General features: G+C 55.5%; 8 protein-coding genes across 8 annotated transcripts; 5 read left to right on the top strand and 3 right to left on the bottom strand.

Moving 5' to 3' along the window:
* Window positions 1-112: 112 nt before the first annotated feature.
* J4E84_011102 (uncharacterized protein) lies at window positions 113-3,028 on the bottom strand (the record flags this gene model as incomplete). Its single annotated transcript, XM_049393656.1, has 2 exons — window positions 113-2,995; window positions 3,023-3,028. 2 exons carry the CDS (start codon window positions 3,026-3,028, stop codon window positions 113-115), a joined length of 2,889 nt encoding a protein of 962 aa, XP_049238636.1.
* A 640-nt stretch (window positions 3,029-3,668) lies between these two features.
* Window positions 3,669-4,994, top strand: J4E84_011101 (uncharacterized protein; the record flags this gene model as incomplete). The annotated part of the gene is made up of 1 exon (XM_049393655.1): window positions 3,669-4,994. One exon carries the CDS (start codon window positions 3,669-3,671, stop codon window positions 4,992-4,994), a length of 1,326 nt encoding a protein of 441 aa, XP_049238635.1.
* Window positions 4,995-5,277: 283 nt separating this feature from the next.
* LOC1 (60S ribosomal subunit assembly/export protein) lies at window positions 5,278-5,977 on the bottom strand (the record flags this gene model as incomplete). The annotated part of the gene is made up of 2 exons (XM_049393654.1): window positions 5,278-5,556; window positions 5,636-5,977. 2 exons carry the CDS (start codon window positions 5,975-5,977, stop codon window positions 5,278-5,280), a joined length of 621 nt encoding a protein of 206 aa, XP_049238634.1.
* A 263-nt stretch (window positions 5,978-6,240) lies between these two features.
* On the top strand, window positions 6,241-6,864 carry J4E84_011099 (uncharacterized protein; the record flags this gene model as incomplete). Its single annotated transcript, XM_049393653.1, has 3 exons — window positions 6,241-6,336; window positions 6,389-6,753; window positions 6,801-6,864. The coding sequence occupies 3 exons, from the start codon at window positions 6,241-6,243 to the stop codon at window positions 6,862-6,864; spliced, it is 525 nt and encodes a 174-aa protein (XP_049238633.1).
* Window positions 6,865-7,249: 385 nt separating this feature from the next.
* On the bottom strand, window positions 7,250-7,770 carry J4E84_011098 (uncharacterized protein; the record flags this gene model as incomplete). Its single annotated transcript, XM_049393652.1, has 3 exons — window positions 7,250-7,383; window positions 7,452-7,665; window positions 7,735-7,770. 3 exons carry the CDS (start codon window positions 7,768-7,770, stop codon window positions 7,250-7,252), a joined length of 384 nt encoding a protein of 127 aa, XP_049238632.1.
* A 377-nt stretch (window positions 7,771-8,147) lies between these two features.
* J4E84_011097 (uncharacterized protein) lies at window positions 8,148-8,967 on the top strand (the record flags this gene model as incomplete). Its single annotated transcript, XM_049393651.1, has 2 exons — window positions 8,148-8,297; window positions 8,350-8,967. The coding sequence occupies 2 exons, from the start codon at window positions 8,148-8,150 to the stop codon at window positions 8,965-8,967; spliced, it is 768 nt and encodes a 255-aa protein (XP_049238631.1).
* A 357-nt stretch (window positions 8,968-9,324) lies between these two features.
* On the top strand, window positions 9,325-9,678 carry J4E84_011096 (uncharacterized protein; the record flags this gene model as incomplete). The annotated part of the gene is made up of 3 exons (XM_049393650.1): window positions 9,325-9,356; window positions 9,423-9,537; window positions 9,601-9,678. The coding sequence occupies 3 exons, from the start codon at window positions 9,325-9,327 to the stop codon at window positions 9,676-9,678; spliced, it is 225 nt and encodes a 74-aa protein (XP_049238630.1).
* A 298-nt stretch (window positions 9,679-9,976) lies between these two features.
* On the top strand, window positions 9,977-12,643 carry J4E84_011095 (uncharacterized protein; the record flags this gene model as incomplete). Its single annotated transcript, XM_049393649.1, has 5 exons — window positions 9,977-10,052; window positions 10,105-10,248; window positions 10,358-10,425; window positions 10,476-10,942; window positions 10,993-12,643. The coding sequence occupies 5 exons, from the start codon at window positions 9,977-9,979 to the stop codon at window positions 12,641-12,643; spliced, it is 2,406 nt and encodes an 801-aa protein (XP_049238629.1).
* Between the last annotated feature and the right edge of the window lie 15 nt (window positions 12,644-12,658).

The raw sequence follows: 12,658 nt of genomic DNA, 5'->3' as shown, positions 1-12,658 counted from the left end.
AACCCTCTACAGTACACGATGAAGCCCCGCCATATTGCGCCAACAAATGCGTTTTGAAAACGGTTCGAAAAGAAACATTGAAGACGAGAACCCGCACAACAAACCCCTCCGCCTAACCCACAACATCAATATCGCCATCAGCATCAACATCCTCCTCCCCCTCAGCATCAACATCGCCATCCGCATCCACATCCACCCCCCCACCATCCGCCCCCCTCAACGCACCCGGCAACTGACCCCTCACATTCTCAAACTCACGCGCCGCCGCATCCGCCTCAGCCACAAGCCCATTCCTCCTATAAGTATTCATACAAAGGCCCGCAACAACCGCCACCCACAGCGGCCTATGCACTTTAACCGCCTGTGACCTCGCCGCACGAATCGCCTGGATACTCTTCTCGCCGACGGTCTCCGCGAAGAAGCGCGCGACAAAGTAACACATCATCATAGCGACGAACTCAAAGTTCTGGGTTCGCTTCGAGACATCCTGGGCCATACCTACGGCGGCTTGGACTGTTTTCTTTTGTTGCAGGATGGGCGCGTCTTCGCTGTGGTAGGCTTGGACGAGGCGGAAGGCGATGCGTATGTATTGATTGGGGTGGTCGTCGCAGAGGGGTTTGATTTGAGCTAGAAGGAGGGCGGCTTGGAAGTGTTGGGGATGCGAGACATCGCGGAGAATGAGGAGGCGGTTCAGGGCTGCCATTATTGCAATGTCTGTTTTAGCGGGGGTTGCGTGGCCCTTCTCTGGTATCGCGAGGACGTCCGAGGACAATGCGGCTAGTGAGGAGTTGTGGGATCCGTTAATCTGGTCGGTGATGGCGGAGAAGTAGGCGAGCGTACGAGCGAATGCTTCTTGATTGCTGTATGGGGTCGTCGAGATCTTCTTCTTGAGAAAACCCAACGCATCGTCGGCGGTTGCGGGATCGTTCCTAGTACGGGCCATGAGGCCGATGGCAAACATGGAATACCAGTCGAGGACCATGTTCCACTCGATGCGTGCAAAGGAGATGGATATAGGTACGCCATTGTATACGCGTCGCTTCGCAGTCTCTCGGAAGCGCTGATGTGCTTCTTTCATGAAGTTCAGACCCTTCTCATGAACATGTTGGTCCAGTGCGCAGATATGGAAGCACAACGCTTGAAGATCCTCCTTCGGAAGCCATGCAAACACCAGTTCGTCCTTTTGCTCCGCGTTCTTTCGGAAGATGCCAGCAGTGTCAAAAGTCAGGTGACCCCCAAAGCTCCGCTCAATGAGAACAGTGAAGACGCCGCCTTGGGAGCTACCCTGTTCGTTCTTGTCGCCTAGTATGGATTCCAGAAGCGCGGTAGACTTCTGTGGGTTGGGGCTGCCCTTTTGGATACCGCTAGCAATGTCAATAATGTCGATGAGAGTGCCAAACGATCCTAGCTGCTTGGCTGACACTTGAAGCTGCAGGCTTCTGGCTGCTGCGATGGCGCGTTGGGCTTGTTCGAGTCGATCGCTTGCACCCGAGCGTAGATGAACCATCGCTTCGAGTACGTGACAAGCGACGTAGATGGCCCGATCACCCCGCCGGTCCGCGTGATCTTGTATAGCATGGAGTTGCTGGAGAGCCAATGCCACCTCGACACGACCCGGTATCTGCAGTGCGAGCGTGACTTTGAGAAACCGCAGCGCATACACCCAGGCGATGTGTTGGAAGGTTTCCGCCTCCTTTATAGGCTGGTCGAGCGACTTGAGACCGGCGCGGTGATTGGTCTTGAACTGATATCGTGCCTGAAGATGGAGGGCAGCAAACTTCAGGTCTTGAAGGCGATGGCGTCCACAGAGCGATGTCTGCTTGGACAGAATCTCCTCAATTCGACTAGAAATGTCCGCGGCCTCGATGTCCGTCTCTTCAATCATCAAGCTGGCGTACCTCAACCGCAGCTTGGCTTCGTCCCTAGGCGGCATGTTGAAGTCCCTCAGCACAGTATCCATGCACCCCATGGCAGTGGACATTAACTTGTAGTATTGTCGGACGTCGGCCTCCCTTCTCTCCCGTATGAGTAGCGATCCCATGCCTCGCGCGACCGCAATGTATTCGTCCGCAGCCGTAAGCAATAGTTCGGAGAGCTCGGCAGGAAGGGCCTTCTGAGGAGGAGGATGGGCGCGCTTCGTAGGTGTAAGCTGATGCAAGGACGACGCTTTCGGTATGACGACTTGGGGGTGCATGCGTGGTTTGGACGAGGGCGGCTGAGGGAACGGACTGCCATACTGGCTCGACGGCGTCCGAGACTGTGGGGGTACGCGCTGTTGTTGGGGCGTTGATTGAGGGGGTCGCTGTTGCTGAGGGGTAGACTGTGGGGGTCGCGGTTGTTGAGGAGTAGATTGCGAGGAAGGACGTTGTTCTTGAAACGTGGGTTGTGAGGGCATACGTTGCTGCTGGGGCGTTGACTGTGACTGTGGGGGTCGTTGTTGCTGAGGAGTCGACTGTGGAGGGCGCTGTTGTTGGGGCGTCGATTGCGAAGGTCGCTGCTGTTGAAGGGTGGGCTGAGAGGACATGTACTGCTGCTGAGGCGTCGACTGCGAAGGCACACGCTGTTGCTGAGGCGTCGTCTGCGGTTGTAGAGGCGCTCGAGACTGGGCTTGACTGTGCGAAGGAGTGACGACGGGTCGCTGCTGTGGCCTGGGCCCATTCTCTTGAAATGACGGCGACCGCTGCACTGGCTTGGAGCTGGGTGTATTGGGTGCCTGCTGTGCGCTATACCGCCGCTGTTGGTCAGCCGAGCCGTCTGTTTGCGCCATGCCCGTGCTGCCTGTTCGCTGGACCGGCACCTGGACATGTCGGATTCGCGGGGGCTGCATCTGCGGCATGGGGGCATATTGCTGTGTCCTCGGGGGGATGACGACTTGAGGCTGCCGTTGGTACTGGGGTTGCTGCTGTGGTGGCTGCATCTGGGGAGGCATTGGCGCATATTGCTGGCTCATGGGTCGGGGCATGCTGGACTGTGGCGGCAGTTGATACTGCTGTGGCTGTGACTGAGGATATCCTTGCGGCACCTGCATCTGCATGGGAGGGTACTGAGGGTAGCCATGCTGCTGGTAGACATTTGGCTGCTGTTGCTGCTGTTGTTGCGGAGGCGGCGCATACGGATTGTACTGGCCGTTGGGATAGCCCTGGGGCTGCCAGCCGTATCGCGGATCCATGGCGGAGGATACTCAGGAGGCGGACGGTCACCGAGAGTCGAGATATCGGCGGTGCATCGTGGGCGAAAGCGGGGTGTCGACGTGAGGACGTGTAATGGGCAGTCGCGAACTTGGGCAATCGCGAACGCGCCAGTGCCGTTGAGCGCCATTGGCCCACAGACGCGCGCTTGCTGCACCAACACATGCAGCCTAGTCGCAGCCAGACCGAGGCCCAATTCTTCCAACCTTACGTACGTATGTGATTCTAGATAAGACGTTCACCATCTCTTTGTCAAGATCGATTCACACGGAAGACCCTCCTAGAATCTGGATTCACCAAGTACACCAACCATACTAGCAATTGAGCGACTGAGTGGGGGTATCGAGAAAGAGCTGGGAACAGGACCGAAGGCGTGTAATAGTGCTGAGGTGGGATTTTAATCCGTGGTGTCTCCAGAACTCATACGAGATTGCATCGCCTTATCGAATTTAGACCAGATACCACTCCACTGAACCCATCATGTCTTGGCTCCTAGGCCACAGCAAAACGACCTACACCTCCCATGCCTCGCCAACACCCCTCCAAACCAAGACCGGCTCAAAAACAAACTTGAAAGAGATCGCCGAGTCCTCAATTCCATCATGCCGTTTAAACCCTTTCCTCTTCAACGGTCACCTCCAGACAATGTACACAGCCGTCAAAGACCCCGGCCCAGAAATCTACTACAAGCGCCAAATCTTCGACTCGGACCACTCCGTCTACCCCGGAACCTTTGCCGTAGACTTCGTAGTACCAAAAGAAGAAGGGCTCACCTCCGCTACGCGAATGGCCGAAGAGAGAGACACAACCGAACTCCCCGAGCGAACCACAAACTTCACGTCCAAAGAATGGGACGCAATAGGCAGTCCAGACAGCACGCCCATGCTAATAGCCCTCCACGGCCTAACCGGCGGCTCCCACGAAGTCTACCTGCGCGAAACCCTCCAACCACTGCTCACATCGCGCACGCAACCCTGGGCCGCATGTGTCGTAAACGGGCGTGGCTGCGCCCTCTCCGCAATCTCAACCCCCCAACTCTTCAACTCACGCGCAACCTGGGACCTGCGTCAAACCATCAAAACGCTACACGCCCTCTTCCCCAACCGCCCCCTCTACGCCATAGGCTTCAGTCTCGGCGCCAACATCCTGACCAACTACTGCGGCGAAGAAGGTAGCCGCTGCACCCTCAAAGCCGCGGTATCCTGTTCGAACCCGTGGAACCTAGAAGTCTGTAACACAACCCTCCAATCCACCTACCTAGGCCTCCACATCTACTCCCGCACCATGGGCAAGAACCTCATGAACCTTTTCCACCGGCACCGCTCGCAGATACTAAAGAACCCCGGTATCGACGAGACAGCGCTGTTAGCAAGTAAATACCTCCACGAGTTTGATCGACATGTCCAGTGTCCGACGTGGGGGTATCCGACCGAAGGCGCGTATTACAGGGACTCGCAGTCTGTGGACGCGGTGTTGGCGATTCGAATCCCCTTTTTGGGGATTAATGCGGAGGACGATCCTATTAGCAATAAAGCGGGATTGCCGTATCAGGAGGTGTTGCAGAATCCGAATACGCTGTTGTGTACGACGGATTGGGGTGGTCATTTGGGGTCTTTTCAGTTGGGTGGGGGGAGGTGGTTTGCGAGTGCTGCGGCGGCGTTTTTGGAGAAGATGTTTGAGGAGGTGGAGGGTGAGGCTACTAAAGGTGTTGACGAGGGAGCAGATGTGAATATGGGAGGGTTGGAGGGGAAGAAGTATCCTATTTTCGATCCCAACCATCGCAGGTTGATATTGCCTGAGGCTTAAATCATTGAGCTTTGATTTGGAGACTGGATTGGATTGGATTGTAAATTTGTTTGGGTATCATAGACTTTTAGATATCGTAGATCGCTTGTAGACCTGATGTGTTGCGCGACATATGACGCCCTCTTCTCTGCCGTGCTTTTACGCTTGCGTTTGCTGCCTGCGCTGACCATCGACACTGGCCTTCTCGGTATCGTACACGATGCGTGATCGTCTCGCCGCAATGTCTGCCCGTCTACCTTGTACCTCCCCATCAACATGGAACTCACGCCCACAGATTATCCTTTCAACCAAAGCTGACCCTCTTCCTCTGCTTAAACTTGCGATCCTTCTCCTTGATCTTATCGCCCTCATCCTTGTTCCCACCCGCACCAGGCTCACTATGCCTCTTCCTCTTCTTCTTGAGATCCTGTTTCCTCTCCTCGAAAGCTTGGTCCTTGTCTGATTTCCTTGCCTCGGCTTCTTTCCGCTTGGCCTCGCGTATCTCTTCTAGCTGGCGTGCTTTGGCGATCTTGGACTCGAGGTGGCCTTCCTTCTCGGCGTTGACGACGGACATGATGGCCATCTTGAAGAACGTTAGTATCAGGTTCGAGGTCAAGAAAGTCCTTCGTAGAGGAGGTGGAAGGAAAATGGGATTTACATACCATACTAGCCGGATCATCAACAAACTTCTTCCCCTTCTTCACACCCTTCGGTTTCGCAATACCAGCAGGTATAATGCCATTCAGCGCCGGGATATCCAGCTCCTTCTCCGTGTACACGCGCTTCTTCTTCCTGCCGTCCCTGGAAACAACACTCTTGGTCTTTTGCTGGCCACCCGGTTTAGCCAAGGACATGGACTTTTGCTTGCGCTTCGATATGCCCTCGGGCGCGCTGCCAGTCGGTTTCGCAGACTTCGCTTTCGGTTTGTTGGCGCCGGATTTCGCAGGGCCGGATTTGCCTTTCGACGAGGTCTTGCCCTTGGTGGAGGGCTTGGAGAGACCCATTTTAGCGAAGAAGGTGGTGCGTGGGTGAAGTTGGCGCAAAAGTTGGTGTTGGTAGTAAAGAGTCTGGAAGTCTGGAACTTTTCGTCGGCGGTTGGCGAGCTGCAGATGCCGACGCACGTAAGTGCCAAGGGCAGGCGCGACCGAGTGGACCGCAACCTCGACTGGCGCAACCGCAACTCCAGCAGCTAGCTAGCTCCTTGCATCACACCCACACCACCACAATCCCACTCCCAACCGAGTCGCAAACGCATACGCACGGCATGATGGAGGACTCGAATCGCCTCTTCCGCTTCCCCAAGCCCGCGTGGATGAACAGCGCCAACACGCGGACTGCCGGCGTCTACATCGCGGGAGCCTTGGTGCGCGCCTCTCGCATGCCACACCTACACACGTACTAACAATGACGCGCAGTTCGCCATGGGCTTCTACACCCTCATCGACATCTCGGTATGGTCCAAGTCGGCCATGAACGGCTCCGAACCAACCGTCCACATCACCTTCGTCGACTGGATTCCCGGCATCTGCAGCGCCCTCGGCATGCTCGTCATCAACAGCATCGACAAGTCGCGTCTGTCTGCCGACAGCTTCTCCTACTCTGGAAACGGCGTCGCGTGGAAGGCGAGGCTGGTGTTGTTCCTGGGCTTTGCGCTGTTGGCTGGTGGACTTGCGGGTAGTGTTGTGGTCATGGTTATGAAGTTTATTGTTGTTGGGCATACTTGGCCGACGCTGTGGCTGGGCGTTGGAAACGTCGTTGCTAATGCGCTTCTTATGCTGAGGTGAGTACCATATATGAAGTGCTGGGATGGCTGCTAATGTTGCGTAGTTCCGCTGTGCTCTGGATCGCGCAGAACATGGAAGACGAATACACCTACAACCTGGCGTTGTAGGCTACTGGTGGATTGAAGGCGGCGACTGAGGACGAATATGACGCGTTCTGTATCTGGACGCGCGCATGGAATGGATATAATTATGTACGAGTATTTGAGGGTCGGGACTGTTCGTCATAGGCAGCTTGTTGTTTCATGCCAGTCATTCAGCGATTTCGAGTTATTATGTTCCAATACGGACAACCAAAGTCATCCTATGCATTATGTTCGATATACTTGTACAAAAACGCTCAGCAAACTATGGGTACAACATAAACATGGGCAGCACCGATCCGAATCTTCCGGCTGTCAGCATTTGCTTTCAACGCCCTCAACATTCCTCCAGTGGTCGCGCTGGACCAGATTGTGTGTGTGCGGTTCCTCATTGCTGAGTCCCGCCGGCGAGTCAGAAGTCTTCTTGCTCTTGGAAGAACAGGGTGAAGCTGATGATGGTCGCGTATATCAGAAGACCGCCGAAGATGGACATGGCCGCCGCGCCGCCTGCGATCTCTGCTGAATGCCACAGTAGTGTTGGGAGGGCTGTGAACGTGTTAGCAGTCTGCCAAGATACCCCCAGAATCGTCCCTGTGCCACCCAGGTGTACTCACCAATACCCATGACCACAAAGAAGCCCGTCAAGAACCGTCCAAAGTCGACGACACCATTTCCGGTGCTTTCCATAAAGTCATCGCGGTTTGCTGCGCGGCCGCACAGCCAGTTGGGCAGGGGCGCGATTACGTAGGTTGCGACGACGAGAAGCGTGAGGTAGTTCTTGAAGAGCGCGGCGGAGAGGATGACAAGGAGGAAGCCAATCGCCAGGACCTAGTGAGACGGTGTTAGCAAGTGCATGGTGGAATAGCGAGCGCGCGTGCATGCGACAGGCTGACGTACGAAGGACAACCCTATGATGGTCTTGATGCCGGCCATGGTGAATTCGTAGAGGGTTGCACGTGACGATAATGTGTTGCAGAAGTATGCGCCGACGTCGCCTTGGTTCGATCCTCGGTCCGGCGAAGATGCGAGGTTGCTGTGATGGGGGTCTGGCTGCTAGACGCCTGGTGGTGAGGTTGCGTCGCACGCGCTAAGGGCCTTGCCAAGCTTGGAGCTTCTGGAGCTCATCGTCGTCAACAGCGGGTGCCTCCAGCTGCAACACCACACTCTCTCGGTCCTCGTCCCACGCCGCACACCACACGACTACCGTCTTCGCCACTAGATTGCAGCAATACCGTATAACATACTGCGTCTCGGATTCCTTCTTTTAGCCCTCCACAAACCACCCCACACCCCACGATCCCGCCTTCAAGATGTTCCGCAACAACTACGACAACGACTCGGTCACATTCTCACCGCAAGGCCGCATCTTCCAGGTGGAATATGCACAGGAAGCGGTGAAGCAGGGTTCCGTCGTCGTTGGAATCGTCAGCAAGACCCATGCAGTACTCGCCGCAATCAAGGTAATTACTCACGCTCTCTCAACTATACGGACAATTACTAATGGACTACTAGCGAAACGCCGAGGAACTCTCTTCCTACCAGAAGAAGATCATCACCATCGATTCGCACTTCGGTGTCGCGCTCGCCGGTCTCGCCTCGGACGCCCGTGTGCTCTCCAACTTCATGAAGCAACAATCACTGGCATCCCGCCTCACCTACGACCGTGCCATTCCTCTCTCCGAAATCACCTCTCGCATCGCCGACCGCGCCCAGACCAACACCCAGCAGTATGGACGGAGACCCTACGGTGTGGGACTGTTGATTGCCGGTGTCGACGCAAAGGGCCCGCATCTGTTCGAGTTCCAGCCCAGCGGTGTCACACAGGAGATGGTTGCATGCGGTATCGGTGCCAGGAGTCAAATGGCGAGGACATACCTTGAGAGGCATCTGGACGACTTCGAGGGCGCTAGCAGGGAGGAGTTGATCAAGCACGCACTGAGGGCGCTGAAGGAGTCGCTGTCACAAGACAAGGAGCTGACTGTCGACAATACCAGTGTCGGTATCAGCGGTATTGGCGAGGACTTTGTGCACCACGAAGGCCAGGATGTTGCGGAGTGGCTGGACGCTACCTTTGAGAACAGGGAAGGTGGCGACGATACGGCCGAGGGCGGAGAGGCCATGGAGTTGTAGGGAAGCGTGCAGTCTGCAAGACTCAGTATAGCCACTTGACGAGAGACTGTAGATCATGATGTAGCCGCCTGGCTATGAAAATATAATGAACACGATTACGAACTTCTATATGTCTTTGGAGTGCTTCAGTGACAGCTTACAGCTACTCAGTGCATTTTACGGTTGCTTTCCATCAAATAAAATATTCTGTATCCGCCAGGGTACAGTTTACACAAAACGCTTCCGTACCTGATATGTGCACGTGATCTGCAGCTCCGAGCCGCATGCGCGAAATCTCGCCGGAGCTCAGCAACTTCAACACCTGCACCCGCAACCCAAACCCCGTCCACACCCACGAACCCACATCCTACCATCACAATGGCATTCGCGTGGAAAGCCGCCGGTCTCACGTACGCCCGCCCACCTCTGCCCCCGCTGCAGCCCCAGATTAGGACCCGCCATTGACTGTTGAACAGCTACAACCGCTACATTGCCGTCGCATCGCGCGTCGTGCGCCGCTCGCTCAAGGAGGACAAGCGCATCGCTGCCGAGCGAAGGGGCGAGAGCGAACTCCGCTTCGCCAAGTGGGAGGTGAGTCAGGGTGATGGGATGGGATGGAGTGAGGAAGTTGGGATGGGCTAACGGAATGGGCAGAATGGCAAGCAGGGCGAGCTGAAGGAGCTCAACGCTGCGGCGCTCCAGGCACAGGCCGATGCCGCCAAGACCTCGTAAAGCAATTGAGAGGAAGGGACATGGCATAGACACGATGGAGTGGCATGGACAACGGAGGAGAGATGACGCTTAGGGAGGATAGACGTATAAGCTGTACTATCAAGCTGGAGCGGAATCAAAGCCAATGCACACCAACAATTGAGCCGACATTCACTCTCCCCAATGATCCAAAGCGCTTGTGAAGTAGAAGTGAGATGACGGTCGTGACTACCAGTAATGTTGCCGCTTGCCTCGGACGCGCGCCTGTCCAACTCGGCTGTCACAAATCTTCCCGCATCGGCATCGACTCCACCACAACATGGCAGATGCGTCTAGCAGCCACAGCACAGCCTCCACCCCGGATCATGACACAGGTGTAGCCGTTGACGGGGCTGGTAATTGTTTCTTCTACTTCTGCGCAGAGCAGTCGATACTGATGATGCACAGGCCCCTCGCATGCGCAAGAGTCTGCGCCTACCATCTCGGCCTCTACTTCCGCTAATTTACCCTTGAGACAATCAAGACATCCGGTCGCGGGGACGCAGCCAAAGATTCATGATGTGACGGACAAGTTTACGAGAGCTTGTAATGGTGAGTTGTGACCTCAGGTACATGGAGGGGCATGGCGGGGCTGCCTCGTCATGTCGTACTGCGGTGGTTACCATGATATGCCCAGGCAACATGGACTGACAACGTCCAGCTCTCGAAGTCGGTCAACTCGTCAAGGATGAATACTTTACGCTGTTTGAGTCGATCGGGGCCATCGAGGTACACCGCTCTTACTACTAAAATGAAGATTCTCGACTTACGTACCACAGATCATGGACCCCAAAATGGACAGCGGCTTCCTCCAACCTGGAGAAACCCTAGAAGACGACTACGACACTCTGGCTCCCCTTCTACCCGAGGAACTAATAGGCATCATGGACCAACTACTCTGCTACGAAATGGCCTGGCATACCGGCTACCCATTGTCCCAAACCCTCTTCACGTCTTTGCACATCGATAAGCTGCTTTGGCCCGAGACTAAGATTCTCGAGCAGGCGCAGTTCTATCGTGGGGAAATTCTGCATGAGAGACGACCTGGACCGTTGCTAGAAGTTCTGAGAGCGTATTGCCTGGCGTTGATCAAGGGGTGCGACTTTGTGATTGCGAAGATTACGGGAAGGGATTACTTTGAAGAGGAGGACTTTTGTACGCATACGTATAATCGGGTGTTGTTTGTTAGTGTGCCGATGGATGTGTTTTTGAGGGAGTTGGATGCGGCGATGGAAACGATTGAGGAGTATGCTTCACCGCGGACTGGACAGTCGACGGCCTGCTAACACGTCGTAGTCCCGGATTCGAGATCAACGATGCGCTTCGGAAAGCCATTAGCTCCAGGCTAGAACTTCGGAAAGACTTCCTTCGCGCCCTTGACTTGGATCTACCGCTCGATCAGATATCCTATTCGTGGTCGCCAATACTTCAAGGTATCGACTCGTTGAAGAACACGCATCAGCTTGGGAAGACTGTGCCTGGTGCTTTCAGTCCGAAGATGCAACGTCGTCTCGCCTCTACAGTACCTCCACGACCAGTTGTAGAGCTCGACTTCAAAGATGCGTTGGAGAAGCTACATCAGATAGCTACCGACTGCGCAGAAGCCACGCGCTTCCCCGCTCTGCCCCAGGACCCCCTCGAATACCAATCCTTCCTCTGGCACTTCTCTGGTCGCTCACCCCCGCCACTGACATACGCCCGCTCTTACCTCGCAACCCTACTCTTCCACCCCGACGTCCTCAACGCCTCCGTTTCCCTCCCTCTCGTCGACGTAAAGACACTCGTCTTTCCTTCTTCACCCGTCATAGACCCCATCAACTGGACAATGTCACCACCACGCAATGCTCTCATGCCCAAACCCCCACGCCTCCAGTTTGCCATGCTCATCGACGAATTCGTAGACCGCGCCGGCCAAGCGTACCTCGATCTCTGGGTCGCCATGGGCCAGAACCGTTGTCGACTGAGACGCATGTTGACGCACGTCATCATAGGCTGGGACCTGCTTCAAGCCGACGCAAGCTCAATCGATATGGATATATCCTCCGCGGCCGCCACTCTCGGTCAGAGTGCCCAAGTCATGGAATTCTCCCTCTCTACCTGGGTCTACCACAAGAAGCTGTGGATGATAGAAAAGGTCATCTTACTAGGCTTCGAACAGGACATCTACCTGCCGGATGAGTACGCGGGCATGTACCTCTTCCTCTCGCTCATCGCTACACGACGGAAAGAGTTGCTCAAGAGGGTGGAAGCACACTACCTCAGTATCTCCACCGAGCTCCTTAAATCACGACGGTTCAGAGAGGTTCAGGACGTGGAGGAAGCGTCACCGTTCCTCGACTCCCTGCTCGCTGAGACAGAGGGAACAGCGTCCCTGGCTTTGGCTCTCGCCCGCTTCTACGTCATCTGCGGCTATCTGGGTAAACTCCCCATACCCCGCCGCACTCCCTTTTCCACGGAGAAACTCCGGTATGAACTCAGGATGAAACCTTTCCTCGCCTTGCAACCACCCGAAGCACCGCCATTCGACGACTTCAAAGCGTATAGCCAGCCTTACGGACCGGTGCTGTCTGCTTCTGAGCCTCCACCCGAGGCTTTCGTTCAGGACGTTCAAGATAGGGATAGCATGCTCTGGCAAGAAGTAGACGACCGTATCAAGGCGGCCAAAGCATCGTTTGCAGAATACAAGAGGTTGGGTTTTGGAACGGCGAAGGCGGAGGGTGTGAAAGCGAGTTGGGAGGACGAGGTTAGGAGGATGGTGGCGAGTTGTGTTAGTTTGGGGTTGGCGGTTAAGGAGATTAAGGATCTTGTTGTTGTTAGGGAGGGTGGTGGTAAGGAGGAGGAGGGGAGGGGTGATATGGGCAAGGGATTCAAAGTGGAGATTCCGGAGGCGGGGATGGGGAAGAGGTATGCTGAGGGGTGGATTGTTGGGAAGGTTGTCAAGGATTGAGGGGGCGGAATTGGG

The sequence above is a fragment of the Alternaria hordeiaustralica genome (genome assembly GCF_023758085.1).
Source record: "Alternaria hordeiaustralica strain BMP 2776 chromosome Unknown scaffold_58, whole genome shotgun sequence".
NCBI lineage: Eukaryota > Fungi > Ascomycota > Dothideomycetes > Pleosporales > Pleosporaceae > Alternaria > Alternaria hordeiaustralica.
Note: the sequence above shows the minus strand (reverse complement) of the source record. Positions and strands in the feature narration are given on the sequence as shown.